Here is a 26,379-nt window from a genome sequence, read left to right on the forward strand (position 1 = left end):
TAAAGCGAAAGACTGATGGCTCGATAGAAAGGCATAAGGCTCGCCTTGTGGCGAAGGGGTATAATCAACGGGAAGGAATTGATTATGAAGAAACATTTTCTCCTGTAGTGAGATTTACCTTGATTCACATTATTCTGGCAATAGTGGTTAATATGGATCTTGAGTTACATCAGATGGATATAAAGACTGCTTTCCTTAATGGAGAATTAGAGGAAGAAATATATATGGAACAACCTGCTGGTTTCATAGTGAAAGGCCAAGAAGAAAAGGTATGTCGACTTTGGGGGTCGATATATGGCCTTAAGCGATCGTCAATACAATGGTATATACGTTTTCATAATGCCATAATGGCATATGATTTTACAATGATAGAAGATGATTATTGTGTATATATCAAAAGATCCAAGGATCAATTTGTGATCATATCATTATATGTTGATGATATACTAATTGCCGGAAGCAATATGAAGTTTGTTAATACTGTCAAGAGTTGGTTGTCTTCCAACTTTGAGATAAAGGAAGAGTTGGTTGTCTTCCAACTTTGAGATAAAAGATATAGGTGAGGTTGCATACTTTCTTGGAGTTAAGATTTCAATATTACAAACCTATAGACACTCCTATTGCAAAAGGTGAAGAATTGAGCCATAGACTGTGTCCAAAGACTCCACAAGAGAAGGAACAAATGAAACATGTTCCTTATACTAGTGCTGTTGGAAGCTTGAAGTACGCTATGATGTGTACAAGACCTGACATATGTTTTGCAGTTGGAATGGTGAGTAGATACCAATCCAATCCAAGTCAAGCACGTTGGAAAGCCGTTAAAAGAATACCGAGGTATCTAAAATTGACTGTTGATTATACGCTGAGTTATTAAAGAAGGGATCTGCAAATCTAATGCTATTTTGATGCTGATTGGAGATGAGATTTAGATGAAAAAAATCTACCTCTGGGTTTGTCTTCTTACCGAATAATGGCACCATATGTTGGAGCAGTAAGAAACAAAAGTGTATAGCCTTGTCCACGATGGAAATTGAGTTCGTGGCATTATCAGCAGCAATATAAGAATGTGTTTGGCTTAAGAGATTTTTTGGATCATTTAGGTGTTATTGGAAGTGCTGTAGATTCATTGTTGGTTAACTGTGGTAGCCAAGCAGCAAAAGCGTACACCAGATCCAAAATATCATGGCAAGACCAAACCTATAGATACCAAGTATAATTTTGGCAAGGATATGGTTGCACAAAAAGAAGTGAACGTAGAGTACATACTACGCATAGTAGATCCTATGACAAAGTCAATACCTAGAGATGTGTTTTTGTGGCCATATGAAATCTCTAGGATTGCGTAGAGGCTGATGTACTGAATATTGTAATTTTACTAAGTGTTCACATTTGATGAATTTGTGTTTTCATCATTAATGCCTATGAATCTTTGTTTGATCTTTATGCATCTTAATGCTTAATGCAATGCTTTAAGTTGAGAAAGTATGTCGGAGAGATATAAGATTAGCCCACTCACACGGGTAATCGCCTCTATTTACTGTGTGATAAATAGAAATGAGACTGTTTTTAAGCTTATTATCTAGGTGATAATCGAGAGCTCAAGCTTGAAATACGTATGTCGCCTTAACTGGGTATTAAGATGAGGACATAATATTTACTATGTCCGAAAGTAAAATAACCCACATATTTTACTTTATCTGTCTAAGATGCCAGATGTGAGTTCTAATGAATTTTGTGAATGAGTAGATATGTGAACTCAAGTTAAACATTGGGTATGTCTGAACTATCATCTGTACGATATTGAAGGTGTAGACATACGCTCCATGGGAAATGAGTTAATACCGTAATACGTATTTCATACTACGTATGCATGAGACGACCAATAAGAGTGACAAAAGTTTGATCTCAACTTTTATGTCGTATGAGACTCTGAACTATCAGCTGTACGATATTGAAGGTGTAGACATACGCTCCATGGGAAAGGAGTTAATACCATAATACGTATTTCATACTACGTATGCATGAGACGACCAATAAGAGTGACAAAAGTTTGATCTCAACTTTTATGTCGTATGAGACTCTTGAGGAAAAGAGTTCCTCAATTTTAGTGCCCTCATGACTCTTACTTATTCTCAAGATTTCTATTTAGTGTTTGCTATCTTAGGATGTTGCTAATGGTCATGAGTTTGATTCGATCTAATGGGACATTTCTAGAAAAGCAAGCTGAACTAAAATTGAGAGTTTGAAGGAAAGAGGAAGATCGATTTTTGAGAATCACATTGTAGTTTTGTATTCACCGGTTAACCAATTATGATTGTCTTTGGGATAATCATAATTGTGAATACAATATATATATATATATATATATATATATATATATATATATCATTGTTTAAAAGAGATCAAGAGAGGTATAAATGTGATCGATCGATCTAGGGAACTGCATACTAAATCCACTCATGATGATATGCCCATTATGAGCTGCTATATATTCCTAACAGATGTATGGCAACGAGCTCTCAAAGTATGATGGTCACACGGATTATTCACCGGTATGAATGTTGAAGAGAGGTAAAGAGAATTTTGTTCAGTCCACCATGTGCGAGTGAGAGATGATGGTTTTATTAGTGATGGGCTTAAGGCCCGTCCGCCCATGTTGGGCCTAAAAGCCCGGCCCACAGGAATAGGGCCCATGGATGGAGGGACGTATAAAAGGGAGGAGAGAGAGGGAGAACGCACCTCTTGGCATTAACGTACATACGTCTTCCTCTCTTTCCAACGTTCTCTCTCTCCCCAAAAAGAACAGTAAGCAAAAAGAAGCGACGCCGTCTTCCTTTCAAGCGAATTGTCGTCATCGGATCGAATAAGGCCAAATTCTCTTCCTCTTATCGGCGTCGGTGCTTAATCTGTGACTAAAAAGGTACGCTCGAATCCGTGGTGTGCTTTAGGATCGGTGATACGTGATTTTCCCGGGCTTGTCTTCCGCATTCGTTTTAGGGGTTCGATTTAGTGTCGAATCCAGTTTTCGGGGATCCATTAATCCCAACAGGACTAATGTTTGCATCCCACAATTTATCGCTCGCATCCAACCTAGCATCGCGAGGGCCTTCAGCACACACCTCCGGGCATCTCGTATCCCAACTAGCATCACGAGGAATCCCCCCGGCACACACTTCCAGGGCTTCCGGAATTACGTACTGCCATATCACCAGGCATTCCCTCTGGACATTACGTACCATATACTACCAAGCATCTCAAAACTCTCGAGGACTTTCGGGCATGTATCAAAATACAACCAGGCATCTGGCACAAGCCTCCGGGCATCCCGACACTCCCGGGGCATCGTCAGCTTACACCTCCGGCGGTATCATTATTATCACAATTCATAACCACATATATGTCTTATTTTCAACATGGCATTTGATGCAACAATATCAAAGGTCTAAACCAGCCTTTTGATGTCATATGATACGCCAAACATCACCATATAAGCAGTACGCATAACATCCACGATATCACATTTCATAAAGAAGTTCATTAGTTTTTGAAACTAGAACCAATTTTCGGATAAAACAAAATGCACTTTTTTAGTGAAAATTCTTGGAAAATTGATAAAAAAAAAATCTCAATAAATTATGAGAATTTAACATGATGTAAACAAGATCCAGAGAAAGATATTTCATGCAGAACACCATGTCAAGAAAGTTCCACATCAATCACATAGATCCATACATCACAGCAAAAGAAATTCCAGCACCACTTTTGCACAGTTTCAGAAATAATTTTGATTAAGCCATTAAATGAACTTCTAAAATTCTGAGATTTTTATATGTTATAGCTGAGATCTAAAGGTAAAAGTATCATGAAGAAATCTAAGTCTAATTCCTTCTTTATTAAAATCTATAATTTTATAACTTTCCCTAACTCTCAGTTCACTGTCCAGATTCATCACTTTCAAAGAAAGTCATTTTGCCGATCAATACTTGTCCGTTTATCCTCAAATTTTAGTATGTTGCTCCTCAAGATGTCATATACAACTCTCATAAAGAACACAAGATCAAATTCGAACTAGATAATTTCACAAAATTCACGGAATCACAACAAATCAACATAACAGTTTCCAGATCTAGCTTCATCAAATAAAAATGGTTTCATCAACCTATACTTGTCCATTTCCTTTCAAATTTTGATATATTATTCTCCAATAAGTCCCTTACAACTTTCATCAAGAATTCGAAGTCAAATTCCAACTAGAACATCGCATGCAACTCACGAAATCATCAAAGGTCGGACTGTTTTTCCAGAAATAGAATACTAGGCTAGAACACAACTCCTATAATTTCGAAATTTCACACTTCATCCACATCCGAAATTCACCATTCATCACACACAAAACATAGAAAGCAAAGGATAGATCAATGGACTCTACTTGCCTCTAATCCAAGCAAAAACACAGCAAGCACACGGCGGGGCAAGGAGGCTCAACGGCGGCGACTCGGCGGCACGCATGGCAGCGAACGGCCTCCCTCTTCCTTTCCTTCTCTCACATGCTCGCTCTCCTTCTCTCGATTTCACTCTCTCTCTCTCTCTCGGTAACCCTCTCTCTCAATCCGCCCACTCTCCCTCTCTTTTCTTCCCTTCATCATTAGCAATCATTGATTTTGCATGGCTTCTTACACTTGGCTACAAAGGGGCAACACTTGGCAAACTTCTCTTGCCACTTGGCATTTTTGCCATGCACATGATGGGCCTTCCTTTGGGCCGGGCCTCCCCCTCCTTTGGGCTTCGCGGGCCAGGCCTAAATGGCCGAATGGTGGGGTCTTGTGGGCCTCCTTTGGGCTGTCTTAGGCCTTAACTAAATCAGCCCACATTTGCTCCTTAATCCACCTTAATTCCCCACTTAATTTTATAATCTCAAATAGTCACTTGGTTATATAAAATTGCAACATTCATCAAATGACAATCCAACTTATAAAGTATACGGCCAAGAACAGAAATTCTTTTGTCAATTTATCATTTAGTACAATCCTTGATCACACTTAGTTATAGGATACATTTTCAAATCAAAACAATAGTCCATTAAATGTTCAGCCTTGTTTAATTGAAATCCATTAGTCTAATGGCCATAATAAAATCCAATGTCACTTCCATCACCTATTCATGGTTCATGGTATATCCAGGGGTTGTCATAAAATTTTAGGATGTCACATTAAAAATTGTTGTAATATATAATGTTAATACCACCAAAAATTCCAAATTAGTACTTTTGCGATAAATTTAATCCAAATTAATTTTTTCATCACAAAAATCACAAATTGACACATTTGTGATAATTTTACCATATGTTAAATTATATCTCGAGTTTGAGCGTTTGCAAAATGCGATTCACTTGGATAAAAATTTTATTATTTAATCATGAATATATTTTTCTGATGAAGATAATATTCAAGATTACACACAAGAAAAGAAATTTGAAATTCTTTTTTGGGTCTTGGATGTTTTCAATCAACTGAAGAAGCTTCGTTGAACTCTTTGAAAGTTTACAAAAAAGGAATATATGTTTTGTCACTAGAAGACAAAAAAAAAAGGGACACACTATATATTTTATTATCTATTTATCTTTAAGGGGATAAAAGAAAAATGAAGGTTTTCTTCCCCTTACCTGCCGTGTAAGAATCTCTTTTAAAGAAGGAAAGAGACGGTGGGCCCAGAGTCAAAGTTGTTGACTCTGGGCACACATATTAGAACAGAATATGTTTTCGGCCTTTGGTGTGGAGTTGGTGCTACAAATAACCTAGAGGAGCCACATGTAAGAGAAGCCCTCTGCACGTCCACGCCGCTTGAGAGAGAAGCTGCAAGATTTTTTTTGAAGCCACGTGAAGCCTTGAAAAGGAACGTGTAGCAGTACGTACGTAGACCAAAGAGGAATGCTAGAGTTCCTGATTTTGGTGTACGTAGAACGTTTTTGTTTTGAGCTTGAACGTGTGGTAATTTTGTGCAGCGAGTTTATGTCCAAATGAATTATTTATTTATAAACACTTTGGGTTTGAGCTTAAATTTAGGTGTGAAAAACACTCGAGTATGTAAGCTATTGTAAACTCTGATTTTCCGATTATAGTGGATTATTTACTGCTGGCTCTTCCCATAGACATAGGTACCGATACTTGAATCGAACCACGTAAATTTCAAGTGTTCTTATTATTTCTCTGGAGCTTGCATGTTGACGTAAATTGCAAGATCATATCGTTTCCGCATATTATATTCCAACCATTGGTATCAGAGCTTGGGATCAAATTTCTTGATTGTGATTTGGAGGTTTTGTTTGTCTTATTATTATCTAGAAATTATATTATTGCAATGATGTCTGAGAGGAAATCTGAAATTAAGAAGTTTAACGAGAGGAATAAATTTGGGTTATGGAGCATCAAGATACGGGCGTTATTGACAACTCAAGGTTTGGCCAAGGCACTGGATGGTGAAGATGAGTTACCGATTATAATAAAAGCCTCTGAGAAAGTAAAGCTAATGGAAAGAGCAAAGAGTACAACCTTGTTAAATTTGTTGGATGAGGTCTTAATAAAGGTTGCTAAGAAGAAGATGCCGCAATATTATGGACAAAACTTTAAGCATTCTATGTAAAGAAAGGTTTGAACAATCGCATATACATGTTGAAGAGAATGTTTTAATTTAAATATACTGAAGGCACGTCTATCAGAACTCACTTGAATGAATTTAATAAACTCATGATAGATTTAAAGAATGTCGGTAAGATACTTGATGATGAAGAATAGGGCATGATATTGTTAGCCTCTTTACCAAAGTAATGGGAGCACTTTACTGATTCATTATTGCATGAGCGTACTACAATTACCTTAGAAGATGTAAAGTCCGCCTTATTCTCTAAGGAGAGGCAGAGAAAGTTGCGAGATGATGGTCTGGTGCAAAGAGTAGCGCAAGCATTGACGATTCAGGGTAGATAATAACATTGAGGGCCTAGTAGTAGCAAAAATAAAAGTAGGTCAAAATCACACCATAAAAAGTCCAAAGAACACGTGAAGTGCTTTGAGTGTCACGAGAAATAACACATCAGGAGAGATTGTCCAAAGCGGAGGAATAAAGCTAATAGACATAATGCCACAAGCAATGTGGCAAACATTGCCGAGGGGAGCATTAGTGATGCAGAAGCTGTTTTATGTGTGACTACTATTTCATCAGAAGACGAATGAATGCTAGATTCATGATGTTCTTATCATGTGACACTTCATAAGAATTGGTTTACTACTTACCAGACTACAGATGGTGGTAGAGTTCTTTTGGAGAATAACGCAATCCGTAAGGCTGTGGAGATAGGGACAATTCAGATTCGGATGCATGATGGGAGTGGTGCGCACATTAACAAATGTGAGGCATGTACTAGAGCTCAAGAAGAACCTTATTTCTCTAGGTGTGACGACATTTGGTGTAGGAACACCGCTGAAGGTGGAGTACTGAAGATCTCTCGAGGTGCCATGACATTGATAAAAGGGAATAAAGTGAATACTTTCATCTACTGGGAGAGAATGTGACCAGAACCGATGTAGTTTCATTAGGTAAATCAAACTCTAACTTGACTTAGTTATAGTATATGCATTTGTGGCACATGAGCAAGGCAAGTATGATGATGCTGAGTGAGAAGGGGTTGTTGAAATGTTAAAAGACAATAAAGTTGGATTTATGTGAGCACCGCATCTTTGGGAAGCAGCACCGAGTTAAGTCTACTATAGCTGTTCATTTGACTACGCGACCAATTGAATACATTCATTTAGACATTTGGGGCCCGCCTTCAAGTCCTTCGAAAGGAGGTGCTCGATATATGTCAACATTTATCGATGACTATTTGAGGAATGTATGGGTATACTTTCTGAAGCACAAATAAAAAGTGTTTGATCGGTTCAAGAAATTAATGCACTGATTGAAAAGTAGTCAAATAAACAAATCAAGTGCCTGAAAACCAATAATGGCATGGAGTTCTATGGTAAAGATTTTATTGAGTTCTATGAGAAAAAATGTATTATGAGACACCGAATTGTATCTGGGACACAACAGCAGAATGTCATGGCAGAATTGAAGAACAGAACTTTTCTTGAGCAAGCTCGATACATGCTTTCACATGCAGGACTTAGCAATAAATTTTTGACCGAAATAGTGAACATGGCATGTTACCTAGTTAATCAATCTCCATCATTTGCTATCGAGTGAAAGACTCCTGATGAAGTATGGTCGAGGAAACCTATTGATTATTCCGGATTACGTATATTCAGATGTCATACGTATGTTCATGCGAGTGATGATAAGCTTGAGCCGAGGGCGAAAAAGTGCATATTTTTGGGTTATGCAAATAGGGTGAAAGGCTATCGGTCGTGATGCACTGATCCCAGATCACCCAGTTTTCTAATCAGTAGAAATGTGATATTCAACAAGACTGTAATGCTTCAACAAAGGAGTTTTGAGATACAACTAGTAGAGAAGACAAGTCATGGTGTCATTAGTGAGGTTGAGCTTCAGGTGGAGACTCCGGAGACCTCGAATGTAACATAAGTTGAGACTGCAGATAAGGTCGCAGTTTCTTAAGTTGGTAATAGTGAACAACCAGCAAAACCACAGCACACTATAGCTGCAGATAGACAAAGAAGACAAATTAAATCACCGGTATATTATGGTTATTTAGATATTGCTTATGCATTGACTGTAGGTAATGAGGTTGAGACAGATGAGCCTTCGTCTTAGTTTAAGGCGGTGATTAGTTCAGAGTCATCGCAGTTGCTAGGGGCTATGAGTGAAGAAATTGAATCACTCCATCGAAATCAAACATGAGGGCTGGTCAAAATACCAAAGAGCCAAAAGATTGTCGGAAGTAAATGAGTTTTCAAATGGAAAGAGGGTATTTCCGGTGTCGAGGCAGCAAGGTATAAGGCGAGACTTGTGGCGAAGGAATATACATAACATGAAGGCATTGACTATAATGATGCGTTTTCTTTTATAGTAAGACATACTTCAATTCATGTTTTACTTATCTTAATTGGATCTCGAGTTAGAGCAGTTAGATGTAAAAAATGTATTTCTTCACGGTGAATGGAGGAGTATATTTATATGAGGCAGCTAGAGAGATTTGTTATTTCGGGTAAGGAAGATTATGTTTACTTGTTAAAGAAATCTTTGTATGGGTTAAAACAATCTCCTAGGCAGTAGTATAAACATTTTGATGCTTTCATGGCTACTCAAAACTATTCAAAAAGTCAGATAGATAACTGTGTAGATTTATTTACTTTTATATGTTGATAATATGTTGATAGCAATTAAGAATATGTCTAATATTGATGTGCTAAAAAAACGATTAAATGCTTAATTTGAGACGAAAGATTTAGGTGCTACAAAGCAAATTTTGGGTATGGAGAATTTGCATGATGGGGCTGCAAGATTTTTATGTCTATCTCAGAAGAAATATATTGAAAAGATTATGGAACGTTTTAATATGTAGTCAGCAAAATCTGTAAGTACACATTTAGAAAAGCATTTTAAACTTTCAGATAAATTATCACTGCAGACTAAGGAGAATGAGGAACATATGTCTCGTGTTCCTTATTCTAGTGATATAGGTAGTATTATAGTACTAGACCTAATATTTCACTAGCCGTGAGCGTAATTAATCGCTATATGAAACACCTGATAAAGCTCATTGGGAAGCTGTGAAGTGGATTCTCAGATATTTGAAAAAAATAACAAACGTGAGTATAGTGTACCGGAGGGACAGCAATGGCAATGAGACTACTGGTTATGTTGATTCGAATCACGCTGACTTGGATTATCACAGGTTTTTAGTAGGGTACGTGTTTACGCTAACAGGTGGTGTAATTAGTTGGAAAGCGTCCTTATATGATTACATTGCCTTGTCTTCGGCTAAGGCAAAGTACATGGCACTAATCTTTGTAGCGAAGGAGGTGATATAGTTACAAAGTTTGCTCTCGGACTTTGAGTTAGAACAAAAAGTATGGATATACACTATGATAACCAAGGTGTGATATATTTAGCGTATAATCCAGTTTATCACAAGCGAACGAAGCATATCAACATAAAGTACCACTTCATCCGAGATGTTTTAATTAAGGGTAATGTTATTGTAAAAAAAATTGCTACAGTAGATAACCCAGCAGACATGATGACTAAGTCTGTTCCTTTGGCGAAGCTCAAACTCTGCTTGAACTCTATTGGCGTCTGTGGAGAGTGAACGTCCATCGGGGCGTTAGAAGAGCAGCATAGATGATAAGCACTATAATTTGGTTTCAAACATCAAGCCAATGTGGAGAATTGTTAAATTATGTTTCAAGTTCGAGTGTTTACAAAATGCAATTCGCTTGGATAAAATTTTTATTATTTGATCGTGAATATATTTTTCTAATGAAGATAATATTCAAGATTATGCACGAGAAACGAAATTTAAAATTCATTTTTGAGTCTTGCATGTTTTTAATCAACTGAAAAAGCTTTGTTGGACTCTTTGAATGTTTACAAAAAAGGAAGATATGTTTTGTCACTAAAAGACAAAAAAAAATGAGCACACTATATATTGTATTATCTATTTATCTTTAAAGGGATAAAAGAAAAAGGAAGAAAAAAGAAGGTTTTCTTCCTTACCTACTTTGTACGAATCCCTTTTAAAGAAGGAAAGAGATGGTGGGGCCCAGAGTCAAAGTTGTTGACTCGGGCACACATATTAGAACAAAATATGTTTTCTTCCTTTGGTGTGGAGTTGTGAATAACCTAGAGGAGCTGCACGTAAGAGAAGCCCTCAGCACGTCCACGCCACTTGAGAGGAGCCACAAGATTTTTTTTTGAAGCCGTGCAAAGCCTTGAAAAGGAACGTGAAGCGATACGTACATGGACCAAAGAGGAACGCTAGAGTTCCTGATTTTGGCGTATGTAGAGCGTTTTTGTTTTGAGCTTGAATGCATGGTAATTTTATGTAGTGACTTTATGTTCAAGTGAGTTGTTTATTTATAAACACTTTGAGTTTGACTTAAATCTAGATATGAGAAATACTCGAGCGTGTGAATGATTGTAAAACTCTTATTTTCCGATTATAGTAGATTATTTGCTTGGGTTCTTCCCGTGGATATAGGTATCGATACTCGGCTCAAAACACGTAAATTTCTGGTATTGTTATTATTTCTCGTTTATTTCTCTGGAGTTTGCGTGTAAACGCAAATTGCAAGATTATATCGTTTCCGTATATTATATTCCAACATCATCCATTAGTTACCAAATTAGTACGCCTATGTCCAACAAATGGCAGAACTTTAAATTGATACACCTGTCAATTATCATATGTCATACAATTCAGTAATTTGATAATTCTGTCAAAAAAAAAGTAATTTGATAATAAAATTTTATAGAAACCAACGGAGAGTAATTTGGGGGTTTTCACGGTATCATCCCTAATGTTTATTAAGCGTAGGGGCCTTGTTAATTCCCCGACGCGGCTGCGCATCTTTTCTACGGAAGGACCATCAAAGAAGAGCGAAATTATGACATTATTATATAATAATTGACCGTTGACTACTGTCCTTTCCTCTCAGACGAAGTCGTTTCTGTTGACTCCCCTCCTTCGGCGTATCTCCACCGAACCATCGCGGCACCGAGGACAGCCGCTTCCCATGCTTCGGTCCGCCGGTCCGCCGGTCCCTTCATATAACCGCTCTGGACTCTCGGAGCAATCCACTCCCATTCAGGTATTTTCACAAACACGCCAATGGCCAGGAACTGAAAGACTCGAGCGCTTTCCACGGAGGCCGAGTCGTCTCCGTGCGTGACAAGCCCAACTCCCTCTGTTGCCCTTTCATCGCTCGACGTCCAGTTGTCGTCTCCTTTCTCACCCCATTGCGTTTACTGATGCAGGTTTGAGAGAAGTGAGATGCTGGCGACCTTCTTGGCGTCGACGCCACTCTTGGAGGAGTCGTGGAGGCTGTGCAGCTTAGCAAACTCCGCCGCGCCGAGGAGCTTTGTGGCGGACCAACACGGTGAGGTTGGGTACCTGGCGTTCTCGGGCATCCAGGTGATTGACGGGCCCGAGGCGAGTTGTGGGACCCTGATGGCGCTGGACAAGTGCGGATGGGAGCATCTGTTCTCGCCGTTGAGGTGTGACGGTGATGGCGAGGAGACAGTTAAGGTGGACGTGGGATTCCTCAGTCTCTTCCTGGAATTTTACCATCGACAGGATTTCCGAAACCAGGTATGCAATTTGCCCTGCTTGACTTTGGCTTAGAAGACGTTACACCTTCATAAGTCGAACGTCATCAACTTCAAAATTATGGTTAAGCTCTCAGTCACCCTCCTCATAAATTGATCAGCCTCCGGACTTTGCTTATCTTGTGATTCATAATCTGGATTGTTTGTTCGTCAGTCAAAGTCCGTACCTACCCTACACGACATTTCAAGAGGGCCACGGTTTTACTTTATTTTCAAAACAGAAAAGAACCAAGAAGATGGCGGTTGGTAGATATAAACATTTGCATGGCAGACTAAGGCCTGCATGGCAATGTTTCTGTTCTTTTTTTGTTCCAGGGAACATAAACAAAAAATAGTTCTTCCCTTTGTTGTTCGGCCTCTCGGCTTGTTGGTTGTTTTGTTCCCTTTGGTCCCTTGGCACCCCTTCACTCTTCTTGGACTGTCTTGTAGAGTGCTTATTTCTTGATGCCTCGTGGCCCGTTTACTTGTTTTTCTTTGCAAAATCAATATATTTCTTACCTTAACCAAAAAAAAAAAAAAAAAAAATATTTATGTTCCGGGAACAGTTTTGAACAAAAAACGCGTTTGGTAACGTTTGTTCCGGAAATAAAAAATGAATAGAATCATGTTTGGTAAATTTTATTCTTTTTTTGTTTCTTTTAATTTTAAATATTTTTATTTTATTTTTCATTTTTTCCTTTCTTTTTTATTTTTCTTATTTCGGCCGCTCACCGGCCTCCGGCGATCCGGCCGACGGGGCGGCGGCCTCGCCCGGCCACGGCGAGGCTCGCCAACCCCGGCGAGGCCGAGGCTCGCCGGCGAGCCTCGGCCTCGCCTTGGCCGGCGACGCTCCGACGAGGTCGCCGACCCTCGGCGGCCGGTCGCCGGCCATGGCCGAGGCCAGCGACCGGCGAAAGAAAAAAGAAGAAAAAAAGAAGAAGAAAAGAGAAGAGAGAGAAGAAGAAGTGTTTCTTTAAAATTGTTTCTGGAACAAGAAACAATTTTTTTTTTTTCGTTTCTATTCTTTTTGTGTGTCGGAAACAAAAAAAAAAAAAAACAGAAACGCAACCAAACGCGTTTCTGTTCTTTTTTGTTCCCGGAACAAAAAAAACAGAAAAATTGTTCAAAAACAGAAATGAGGAACAAAAACATGCAGGCCTAAGAGTACTTCATAAGGCATGCGTCTCTACATTTTATTGCCTCGCATAGATTGCAGATTCTTTTTCTTCACTTTTTTCAGCGAGTTCATCCAGTGCACTTGATAACGACGAGAAAAGAGTGCTGCGTTTGACAGCGTGGGATTGCAATATTCCTTTGAACCAAAGTTAATATATATATATATATATATATATATATATATATATATATATATAATTTAATCTAATGCGATTTAATTTTCCAAGGCCTTATCTGGAAATCACTGAAAATTTGTTTTCAAAATGTTTGTTTGCTAGTCTACGAATTCCACAAATCCCCCTAATTTAAATGGATTTGGTGGGACTACATCAAAAGCAAATTAAGATTCTAGTTCTTAATCCTTATGTGTGAAGGAGATGTGAGGCTGTAATTAATTAAGAACTCTTGAAAATCTATTGACCATCCCTCGTTCCAAAAAATCCTGCTACTAATTTTATGTCTTAGAAGGGAAAAAGCAAATTCATCTGAGAGTAACAGAGATGCATCAACTATCAAGTTTTCTTCAGAAGAACCATATTGTTTTGTTGAACTTACTAGTCACAAAAAGCTGGAAAGTCTTACCCACCCATGCATGGCTGCATTGGTTGAGGTGTACCCCTTGATTTGGCCACCAGGTCAAGGGTTCGACTTCCTGAGTCATTCACAACTTTCAAAGTAGTTCTGTGATTTAAGCAAAGAGGCTCGGTGGTGCTTGCTAGGTCAGTCTCCCGCGAGGTATAGTCAGTGTTGTACTCCCATAAGGTGAGCTAGGCCGAATCCTCGGCATAAAATAAATAAATAAATAAATAAAGTGGAAATTCTTACTAAAGTCTAGGTTATTTGTGTTCTTCATAATGTGTTGGAAATCTAGGCGTAGTCTTTCTACAAACCCATTAATGTATCGTAGTTTGTAGCGGTAAACCATCGATATAGTAGTCTCCACTGTCCTTTCCTTTTTTTGGAAGTCAATTGACATTAGCCATACCAGCATATTAGAACAGATCAAAAATTGCCCTTGGGTCATGCACAATTCTTGCTTTCGATCTGAGAGTGAAAAACGCGAAATCCTTCAAGCATTGAGCTGCTTTTTGTGTACAGATTCAGGAATTCCTAGGAAAAGTTAAGGTGATTATCCTCACAGGCCATTCCTTTGGAGCAACAACCGCCTCTCTCACTACTCTTTGGCTTCTCTCCCATCTACAGCCCATGGCTTCTCCCATCTCAGTCCTCTGCCTCACCTTCGGCACTCCCTTGCTTGGCAACAAGTCCCTTTCCCGAGCCATTCTCCAAGAAAGATGGGGCGGGAGCTTCTGTAACATTGTCTCCAAGCTCGATGTAGTACCGAAACTGTTCTTCGCTCCACTTACCTCCTTGACTCCTCAACTGCACTTGCTGCTTCAGTTTTGGCAAGTCGCTATGGCTTCACCCAGTCCAGAACAGTTAGTTGGAGAACTACAAAAACAAAATTTCGATGAATTCTTCAGCAACGTCAAAAAATGTGTTAAAGATGCTGCACAATCAGAAGAAGGGGCCGGGAACAATTTGTTTTGGCCATTGGGAAGCTACCTATTCTATTCAGAAGAGGGAGCGATTTGTCTGGATAATGCAACTTCTGTTGTTAAGATGATGCATTTGATGCTCGAGACAGTCTCTCCAACTTCCACTTTTGAGGATCATCTGAGGTATGGTTATTATACGAGACCACTTTCTTGGCAGTTCCTGAAAAGAATAAACATCAATGACCTCTCCGAGTCAAGCTACGAAGCTGGTGTCTTCTTGGCATTACAATCCTTAGGAATAGATCCACAGGTAATTAAATGCTTCTCAAATCCGCACGAGACACTATCTTCTTGGCTTTCTAATCCAACTCAAAAGTATAGTCTATCATTGCCCTCATTTTGTGGAAGGATTTTCTTGGAACAATCACTCTCTAGTATGTGGGGCAGAACTCTCCTTCGCTCTCTAAAACAAGTGCATGCAGAATGATGTAGACTTATACATCTTTTTGGTACTCAGTCTTCACTTTGTGGGTTGTGTTCCTATCACTGTGCAGGATGACAATATTTCAAAACCAGCTAAAGATTGCCTGCAGATGTCTCGGCACATGGGACGTGCGCCGAACCTGAACAATGCTTATCTAGCTATCAAACTATCTGAGATAACGCCCTACTGGGCACAACTTGAGTGGTACAAGGCACGCTGCGATGAGTCCGTGGATCAACGTGGGTATTATGACACATTCAGGGAATTTGCAGCATCCAGGAGGGAGTCCACAATCGACATGAACCTGTTCAGACTCGGCGCATTCTGGGATAGGGTCATAGGCATGGCAGCACGGAATGAACTCTCGCACGATTTCCACCGCAGGTCCAAGTGGATCCATGCGCCCCATTCCTACATGCTCCTCGCCGAGCCATTGGAAATCGCACGCTATTACCGTCATGGGATGCACAAAAAGAAGGGACATTACATCAAATATGGAAGAAATAGGAGGTTCCAGATTTTGGAAAGATGGTGGAATCGGAAGGTGGCTGTTGCGGCGCAAGAACCACAACAAAATAACAACAGAAGGAGTAGGAGCAGGTTTGCAAGCTTGAGTCAAGATTCTTTGTTTTGGGCGAGGGTGGAGGAAGCTAAAGACCAGCTCAAGAACGCAGAAGAGGAAGAGGACCTGAATAAGTTGGAACCACTTTTGGAGAACATGAATCATTTTGAGACGTACGCAAAGAAGCTGATTAAGAACAAGGAGGTGTCCATAGATGTTCTGGCTAAGAACTCAAGTTACACATTATGGGCTGAGAAATGGAAAGATTTGAAGTCGAAGCTCTTGCAGCTACCTTCCACTCTTGTTCTGAATGGAATGGATTGTGATTACAAAGAGATCGAGGGATAGTGACATAAATAGTCCTCGAACTTTAGCCCAATATGTAACGTGATTCCTAAATTTATAATTTATTTATTGTGTTCTTTGAATTTTAACTTAATGTGCAATCTAAACTTTTAGTATATGTTGAATAGAGTGCCTGAATTATTTGAAAATGTTTTAAATCAAGGAAAATATTGAATATTTTTGTTAAAAAACTTCTTTTTGTTTTATTTTGTTTTGCAGTGAAATGCAATAACCCGCAGAAATAAGGAAATGTCAAATTGGGACATTACAGTTTAATTTTATTCTACTGGGCCCTCCCCAAATAGTGGAATTCTATTGGTCCGTGCCAAAAATGTATTTAATTATTTTTATGTTGGTAAATTTTTTACGAGCATGGGTAAGTCTAAGTTTATAATAACTTTCTAAATTACCTACTTTCGCTCATAGTTTTGTAAATAACTAATCTTTATTGCATAAGTTTACTAAGATTTTGAATTCGCTAACTCTTATTCATCCAAAATTTCCGACTTATATCAACTTTTGTTAGATTAATTAAAAGGTGGGCTTGTGAGTATATATTCATATAATATATATATGCTAAATTTTGAGTATATTCTTATAACAGGGTTAGAATTAGAACTGAATTTTCTAGGCTGGGAAGCTATGGAACTTGGCCTCCTGTTGGGAATGGCCTGTATCGAACCGGTCGCCGATTCGCTCTAAGCGTCTCTCTCTCTCTCTCTCTCTCTCTCTCTCTCTCTCTCTCTGTGAAAAACTCCGACTCTTTCTTCGCAGACTGCCTCCGTCAATCTCTCCAATGGCGATGACCTCCGTTCGCCTTCTCATTCCTCCTTCCTTCACGTAGCCCTCTCTCTCTCTCTCTCTCTCTCTCTCTCTCTCTCTCTCTCTCTGTGATTGAATCCATACTCGGTTCAACGTATCATCTGGGTTTCGTTGCAGTGCTCTGTTTTTGGTCTGTTGTCTTCGAATTCGTGGAAAAACCTCTGCTTATAGATGTGGGTTTGCAATTTGGCGTCGTTTGTCGGCCCTGCGATTGATCATTCGCGTTTTTGCATGTACAGACTATTACCGGCTTGAGGCAAATGCTGGGAGGAAAAATTGCCGGCAAGTGTTTTCCGTGTTTCGGTCCAGTTTTGAGTCGTTCGTCGTAAACTAGATTGGCATTTGATTGATGCTGTCGCGCTGATGAGCGGTTTTCGGGTTTTTTGTAGAGGCTCTGTGTGATTATAATAAGGTTTCGAACCTTTGTGTGAGAGCTGGGATTTCTTCGGGGAATCCGGAGAAAGCACCACCCAAATTCTCAAGGGACAAGAAGATGGTGCCTGATTCAGATCCTCCAAGCCTTAAGGATACCGATTCTTTGCATTGGTTTTTTGAATCAACGTTGTCCGATCTAGACTTTTTTTTTTTTTAACCCTTTGCGTGCGATGACATCTTACTTTTAGTTATGCTCCCAAGTGTCTTGTTCTATGACTAAATTCATGTTGTTGACCTATGTTTGTCTAAATTGGCTTGCCGTACGAAGCTTGTGGCTTTGACTGGAGCTGGAATGAGCACGGAGTGCAGTATTCTCAAGTATAGAAGGTTCTTTAGTTATGATTAGAATGGTATTTTACGTTTAGCAGACATTTCAACGGATAGACATTACTGATGGGTGGAAATATTTCATTCTAGATGATTTGACATATAACAGCTACTCTTCTCATTAATTTGTTTTAAACTAATTATATCACAGAGGGTTTGAGTATGTTTTCATGGCTATTCTATATCTTTTATTTTGGATAATTAAGTAACTGGGAAGAACAGGAAGAGAGATCTTGCTGTGATGCTGCATCATTTTTCATGCCGAACACTAGTCTTCAAGTTATGCACTCTGCATAACCTTGTGTTATATATGTATTTTCAGCATATGTGGTCATGTTTGTATGATTGCAATCTCATGTTAAGCTTTCATGCCGAATGTGACAATTTGTAATTTTGTCTCCATTGTATAATATGTTGACTGTTCTTTCGTAGTTAAGACAAACCCTTCCAGCTTTTATTTGTTTTCTGCAGTCCAAATGGAGCTTATTGCTCTCTCTCTCTCTCTCTCTCTCTCTCTGTTTTTTCTTCTTCCTTTTTTGGTTTATTGGTTTCAATATGTAAATAGCAGAACTCTGCTTAGAGATGAAGCAAATATGCAGGGACAGTTCAATCAGAAACAAAGTTATGGGGGATAAATTTGAAATTGAAGGGTGCTCTAGTACGTATATACAAATTTTGGATAAGGAAGGGGCAGAAATAAAATAGGTGGTGAGAATTGGAAGCTAGCTCATTTAATTGGAAGAGCCTTTTACATAGGGAACATTTTTGTCAAGCGAGAATGTCTTTGGGTTACTTCAATTAGAATGTGTCTATGGAAGTAGCATAAAATCAAGATTGGGGTTATGCCTAAGAAATTAAGGGAGGACGTTCAAGGAAGTTTGTTGGATTTCAATTGTTATAAATGATATGATACCGTGGAAAGTACAATAATGTGTTGTAGTTAGCTGACTTTGCCTATGGAGAAGATTTGTTGTTGGTTCTTGCTTAAATAAAATCTTTTCAGTTTCTTCATGGGGCTTCTCTATTTTTTTTCATCTGTTTAAGTGTCTAACTGTGCCTAAGATCATTAGTGTCTCTCGATTTTTTACTCTAATTCCATTACAATTCATTAGGAGTTTGTTCATTCTAAACGAGCTTGTAGGTGATATTGGGCAAGGAGGTATGTTGGATGGAGAAAGTTTACTACAGCATGGCCTAGTGTAGCTCATTATGCCCTTGCGTCTCTTGAAAAGGCTGGTCGAGTAAATTTTATGATTACCCAAAATGTTGACAAGTCACTGGATGTGGAAATTTTGTGACATTTTCAGAAATTGGAGGATGAAGTTGGATATTAATAAATCTTCTAAACTTATTTCAGGTTGCACCATTATGCTAGTAGCAATCCATTGGAAGAAGAAGAAGAAGAAGAGCAGGAGAAGGAAAAGCAAGAGGAGGAGGAGGAGGAGGAGTAGAAAGAGCAGAAGGAGAAGAAGAAGAAGAAGCAGAAGAAGAAGGAGAAGAGTAGAAGAAGAAGAAGGAGAAAAACTGAAGTGAGATGCTTTCAACATATTGAAAACTTTGTCATCTACGTTTTCTAGCTTGATTAGCGAAATCTCTCTTCAGTGGCATAAAAAAAAACAAGCTTAGGTGAGTGATGTGCGGCTAGTTAATCTAAAATATTTTTCCGACTTGAAGGGGTTTGCGATTCAACAAATACTATATTAATCGGAGTTTATTTCATGAAGGAAAGTACTCAATGAGAATGAACAGTCTTGAGTACAGCTTTTGAGTACATAAAGCATAAGGCAAAAAAGAAAACCTATTAAGGACGCAAATGCTTACGCTCGTAGAGATTATGAATAAAATAAAATATTTATCAAGCCATTCCCATGCTATTTAAGAAGACGAGAGAGGAAAAGGATCTGATTTGAAATTTTTCTTACGGGAGCTGCAATGGTGAATGTGATATAAATCTAAATGCGTGGAATATACAAAAAATTATGGAGTATGTTGACTTTTGATTTAATTTTTTTCTTCATATTTCGATACATGAATACGCATAATCAAGGTAGGCCCTACCCAAGCCAAGGGAGGCCTCCGTCCCGACCACGGGCATGGAGGACAAGGGACCGTGCCCAGCCTGGCCGATTGTTTCTTCTGGGCCTAGCCCAGCATGGCCCGATTGCTGGCCCTAGGTTTTGGTGATGGAAGATTTTTTATCCTCACCCTCACTTATACAGAGGCGAGCTTAGTTATCTTTTCTATTCAGCTTCTTTCTTCTTCTTTTTCTTTTTTTCGTTTAATTGACACGGACGTTTAGTAGTTAGGGGGGAGATTTTATCGATACAAAACATAAGCAATGACTAATTAATCTTGGGACAAAAGCTATATACAATGTACTACTCGTATTTTAAGGGGTGCATGATAACTAAAATTTATGTTCCAAAAATAATTTTTCTATTCTAGACATTTTTCTGGAATAGAAATCCGTTTGATAAACCTATTCTGTTTTTCAATTTTTGGAATAGATTTCTATTCTAGAAATTAATTTGGAACAAAAATTAGAAGTATAAATTTTCTACTTTTGATTTCTGGAAGAGAAATCATAAATAATTTCTCTCCCAAAATCTCTAAACCCTAATTTCGGTGAGTACTCCCTCATCTCCTCTACGTCTCTACCTCCTCCTCCTCCTCCTCCGCCTCTCCTCATCTCCTCGAGACATCGTCTTCTCCACTGAATGCTCGGATCGTCTCCTCCACTAGACGCTCTCTGCCTCTCCTCATCTCATCGATGTCTGCTCGCGAATCCACCCCCTCACCGCGACCCACTGTCCCCGCTTGTCGTCCGAGCACCCCTTAGCAACAGATCTCACGCCTGCACCCCAGCCGCTCGTTCCCCTGCGACGCCAAAAGCCCTCTGCAGTAGATCTAGAGCATCGACGCCTAAGCCGCTCTTGCTCTGCTCCATCTCACCAGAAGCTACCATCGCCCCACAACCTCAGCAACGTCGCACGCCCTCTCCTCATCCAGCGATGAGCTACTCGTAAATCCACCCCCTCACCTCATCCAAAAGCCCTCTGCAGCAAATCCCGAGCACCGACGCCTGAACCGCTCCTGCTCTGCTCCATCTCACCAGAAGCTACCACCGCCCCGCGATCTCAGCAACGCCGCGCGACACCCTCTCCTCATCCAGCGACGAGCTACTCGCGAATCCGCCCCCTCGCCTCATCCAGAAGCCCTCTGCAGCAGACACCTGAGCTGCTCGGACTGCAAAGTGCGCAAAGAAGCATAACTACCCATCTCCTCCCTTCTCCGGTTCATGCCGATTCCTCTTCTTTTGGTGTGGGTTCGTGTATTTTTTTGCGTATGAATCTTAGGATTGGAACTGAGTTTACTGCATGTGGATATGAATAAGAGATTGGAGTTGGATTTGCTGCTCATGGGTATGAATAAGAGATGGGTAGATTCGCCTGTCTTTGAATTTTCTGTCAAATGCCATCTCTGTTTCACTCCAGTTAGAACTTCAGTAACTTTCCTATCTCGCCAATGTATGTAATGTAGAGTACATTTACAGATTGGTCGCAACTTTTAATCGTGATCAATCTCCAAAAGGAGGGCGGAAAGAAAATTATTTCATAGATACTCCAGCAACAACCTTCTCATCGTTTTCTGATTTAAATTTATACAATATAATATATGAAACATTTAATCAAATAATGGAGATATATACATTCTTCAAAAGCCATCCAGCTACAATCATGTGCCACTTTGTATAATGGACCAAGTGCTTCTTCTTCATGTGTTACCTTTGATTATCTTAAAATACTGAATCCTAATGATTTTTGTAGTTGCCGGAAACCCATAACATGGAACAGAGTGTTTGGACCAAAACCATAGTATTCAAATCAGTTTGCAAATGTTGGTTGGATCATTCAGGTTAAATGCCCTTCCCGCAGAGTGTTCGGATCAAAATCATTGTATTTTGATCAATTTGCAAATGTTGGTTGGACGTCTAATCCAATCACTTCACCATACTTTTTTTTTTACTAGACTATATTAAAATTGAGAGTGAGATATCGATCACCAACAAATTATATGCGGACTCTCTTGGTTTGGATTTAGGTTCAACCCAACCAAGGAATGCTCGAATGTGGAATTAGAGATCCACAAGTGATAATAAGGCGCTTGGAGGGGCAAAAAGCACCAAGATATAATGGGACTTAACATTACATTTATACATGTTGACTTGAGATTATTATTACAATCGGAAGACCTCATTTTTTTGTAACATTTAAACATGTCCTTTGATGGGGTCAACGATGGGTCAATTGCTAAATGTTTGATGTTACGTCCATATGTCACGTATAACTTTCGTAATGAATAAGACTTACTCTCTTTTTATTCCTTTTATTTTATAAATCTTTCATGTGAAAATATGAACTTCAGATATTTCAATAGAGAGCATGAAACTCAGAACAGGGTTGAGTCATCCAAACATATTTGTGCTCTCGCCAAAAGTGTAATTCTATGTGGCTGTTTATATTTGTGTGATGGATTATTTGACATCTCTATATAGAAATTTCAAGTCTGGCTCTTTAGAATGCCGATGATATAGGAGAATGGATTAATTTTTAGTGGGAATGTTCACTGCTGGTTATTATGAACAAATAGATGGGGCATTGATTGGTGGGAATGTTCATTTTGCTTGTAATATATGGTTGCTTGTAAAATTTTATATGAGGATGATTCTTTTTTAATTTTCTTTGTGCATTTTGTTTTATTGATAGTCATAGAATATTGTATTGATGTGATATCGATATCGAAGTCTATGCGTCTGAACCGGTACACCAATTGATATGGCTCATTTGATGCTCAACTAGTTAAGGTTAAATGACTTCCCACAAAAAGATTTGTATGGCAAAGTGGAGTGAGCCTTTGACCAATGAGCTTGTAAGCCTGTTGGTAACAAAGGTAACAAAGGGAAATCGCACCACTTCTACCTTCAACAAAACAGGATGGAATAACATACATGCCGAATTCAATAACGGACGGGACTCCACTTTAGTATAATTCGGTTGAAAAATAGGGTCAACAAACTGAAGAAACAGTATAGTAGTTTCAAGAAACTTTTGTCACAATCTAGAATTTGATGGGATAATATAAACAATAAGATTGCTGTGGATGATTAAAGTGTGTGGGAGTATCACATCAAGGTATTAATTTACCAATGTCATTTTGTTCATATTGTATTGCAAGCTTTGATTATATTGCTGACATTTGTCATTATTGTAGAAATTCCAGAATAATAGCGAATGGGGTAAATTTAGAAATGATGGGTTTCCTCAATATCTTTATTTGTGTATCGTGCTTGGTGATACATATGCTACTAGGGATTATGCAGCAGGAAATGCAAAAGAAGTGGTAGGATATGCAAAAGAAGTGGTAGTGTCCTCGAAGAGAGATGACAATAGGGTTGACGATGGTGATGGTGGTAGTGGTTATGCAGTAGGTGATCCAGAGGAATTTGATGACCAGCATATTGATGAGGAGGTATTCATACCTGATACGACTACTACCTCAAATCATAAGAAATACAAGCAGGATATGACTCCAAATTCTAAGATGAGGAGGAAGAGTAACATATATGATGTTAGTGACACCTGCAAAGCTATTCAAGAAATGATTAAAATCAGGATTGCTCAATCAACAAGTGGTTCTGTGACCTCAGATGCCCCATCAATTGTAGACCCTTGCCGTCTTAAATAGCATGCCTGATTTAGAGCAGAATATTTACAACAAAGCTATGAACCAATCATGTCTTAGTGCCACTTGGAGAGAGACTTTTATCACAATGCTACCTAAAAGGAGACGTGGATTTCTTGAATCTCTTTAAACAGATGTTGAGTAGTATGCTATAGATTTATATATTTTGTTTAATTTCACTCTATGACCTATGTATTTGAGATACTTTGGTCTTTTTATGATACAATTATGAAAACTTTGTGACTATTATTGATTATTATTAGATTCCTTACTTATATATTGTGTTTATCTTTTTTCATGTGAAGGCATAGGTAATATGGAGGGGAATGAAAGTAGCATGTGTAGTGATCAAGTAGCAACGGGTGAATCAGTTGAACTAAACTTTGATGATTTTGATATTGATATTGTGATAACATGGTTGAGCATGGTTGCGATGGATATATCTATGCACTCGAGAGAACCTATTAGGGATAGCATATTGTCAGGACCCGGATGGATGATGGAAGTTCTTCAAGGACATTCAGATAGAATATATGAATCTTTTAGAATAGAGAGACACGTTTTTCTCAACCTTTGAGATTTGATGAAGGCAAGAGGTTGGCTGAAAAAAGTCGATATATAAAGGTAAATGAACAGATTGGGATATTCTTATTTATGATTTGTTACAAGAACTCGAATAGAACTTTATTCGAGAGATTCCAACGTTCAGGACAAACTATTAGCAAATACTTCACTATAGTGTTGAAAGCAGTTCTCAAATTTGCAAAAGATATTATCGTACCACATTCTTTTGATGTTGTCCCAAATGAGATTATTATGGATTCCAACCATAAACTTTACTTTAAGGTAAGATTTTCATACATTCATTTACAATATCGATTTCATTTTATTGCTAATCTTATATAACACGAGTATTTAATAAAACGACAGGATTGTGTGGGCGCTATTGATGGTACTCATGTTCATACTTCTATACCTTTGTCGAAGCAAATTCTATTTAGAGGCAGAAAATGAATTACCACTTAAAATGTGATGTGTGTATATTCGTTTGATATGAAATTCACTTTTGTGTATACTGGTTGAGAATGATCTGTCAACGATTGCCGGGTGCTATCAGCACACTCGAGACTCCTTGCTTGGAATTTCCTCAACCACCACTAGGTATTTTTACTTGTTCTAGAATTATCAATTTTTTTAAAGATTGTATTGTATTTAGAAATCACTACTAATATATGAATATTTTGTTATAGGCAAATACTATATTGTAGATTCTGGTTATGCGTCAATTCTGGGATTCTTAACTCATTTTAGACGTGAACGGTATCATTTAAATGAGTATAGGGGTAGAACAAGACAACCAAGAACGGCAAGAGAGTTGTTCAACTATAGGCATTATTCACTAAATAATGTCATTGAGAGATCATTTGCGGCATTAAAGAATCGCTTCTTTATTTTGAAACACATGCATGTATTTGCAATTCGAAAGCAAGCACATGTTGTAATTGCATGTTGTGCTATCCATAATTACATCCGTGATCAAGAAAGGAGGGATAGAAACTTTTCCTTATATGGAGATCTAGAGTACTCATTTGAACCTGCACAATATGAGGCTATAGGCGATACATCGACCAAGGAGGAAACTGAGATGAATATGCTTAGAAAAAGTATTGCCAATAAGATGGCAATGGATCATAATATGCCTGAGATTTCATGAAATCGTGTTTTTAATTTTTGTAATGTATTTCTATTATTTTGTATTTGGGGATTTACAATCTTTGCTTTTGTAATGTGATAATGTATTTGATTATTCCTATCTCAATTCTTGTAATGTGATGTTTTACTTAAGGATTTCCCTTATTTGTAATGGTCCTTTATGACAAGCTCTATTACACTTCGTAAAATTCGCCGATTTTGTAAAATTTGCCGCAAATTGCCCAATACACTTCTTTGTGTTTCTTTCTAAAACGATTGCTTGATATCGTAAACCGTGGCGGTGATCGACGTGACACACTAGCATGAACGGGATTAGAATATGGTTGCCCACCTTCATTCTACTAGAGTTTTGGAAACATTCTATCATGCTCAAGAGTAATGCATATTGATCTATTTTTTCTATTGTATGGAGACTATTGATAATTATATTGTTTGACCGTAATTGCCTATCTAGGTGGATGCTAAAGAATTTTGTGTGAAAATTTAGAAAATTTGATATCACAACTCTTACTTTGTATTTTTTTTTTCAAAAAGGAGACTTTACTAAAAAAACTCTTACTTTGTATTTGGGTCAATGGTTTCATAATCATATGAAATTTGTAAGAATGGACATCTCATTTGCTCCAAAAAAAGAAAATTTTGTTTTAAGAAATAGAAATTTTATACTGTTATCAAATGAATTTCTATTTCTGAAATAGAAATTATGTATCGTTATCAAACATATTTTTTTTGCTCAGAAACTCGTCCAGAAATAGAAATAGAAAAATCTATTTCTGTTCCAGAAAACTATTTATGAAACAAAAAGGTTATCATGCGCTCCCTAAAAGTCCCATTGTAACGTTGTCATGAAACCGTAATGAGATCCTCAATGCTTTGTAATCTCCTAAACGATGCAAGACAATTTACACACAAATCATTCAAAAAATTCAAGGATCAATGTGATATATATTAGAGGATGGGAAAATTAACAAAAAAGTATAAAATCTATTACAATTGTATAAATTCAGTCCTAA

At 38.3% G+C, this 26,379-nt stretch overlaps 2 protein-coding genes across 3 annotated transcripts in view; both read left to right on the top strand.

Moving 5' to 3' along the window:
• Nucleotides 1-26,379, top strand: part of LOC104420078 (lipase-like PAD4) — an 88,193-nt gene that overhangs the window by 26,887 nt on the left and 34,927 nt on the right. The window lies entirely within an intron of this gene.
• On the top strand, nucleotides 11,938-16,416 carry LOC104418068 (lipase-like PAD4). 2 transcript variants are annotated; one of them, XM_039301799.1, is made up of 3 exons: nucleotides 11,938-12,265; nucleotides 14,641-15,246; nucleotides 15,491-16,416. In XM_039301799.1, exons 1-3 carry the CDS (start codon nucleotides 11,948-11,950, stop codon nucleotides 16,328-16,330), a joined length of 1,764 nt encoding a protein of 587 aa, XP_039157733.1. In that variant the 5' UTR covers nucleotides 11,938-11,947; the 3' UTR covers nucleotides 16,331-16,416. The 2 variants fall into 2 exon arrangements, with proteins under 2 accessions (XP_039157733.1, XP_039157734.1); XM_039301800.1 differs by having other exon boundaries at nucleotides 12,135-12,265; nucleotides 14,579-15,246.

This window comes from Eucalyptus grandis, chromosome 9 (assembly GCF_016545825.1).
Source record: "Eucalyptus grandis isolate ANBG69807.140 chromosome 9, ASM1654582v1, whole genome shotgun sequence".
Taxonomy (NCBI): Eukaryota; Viridiplantae; Streptophyta; class Magnoliopsida; order Myrtales; family Myrtaceae; genus Eucalyptus; species Eucalyptus grandis.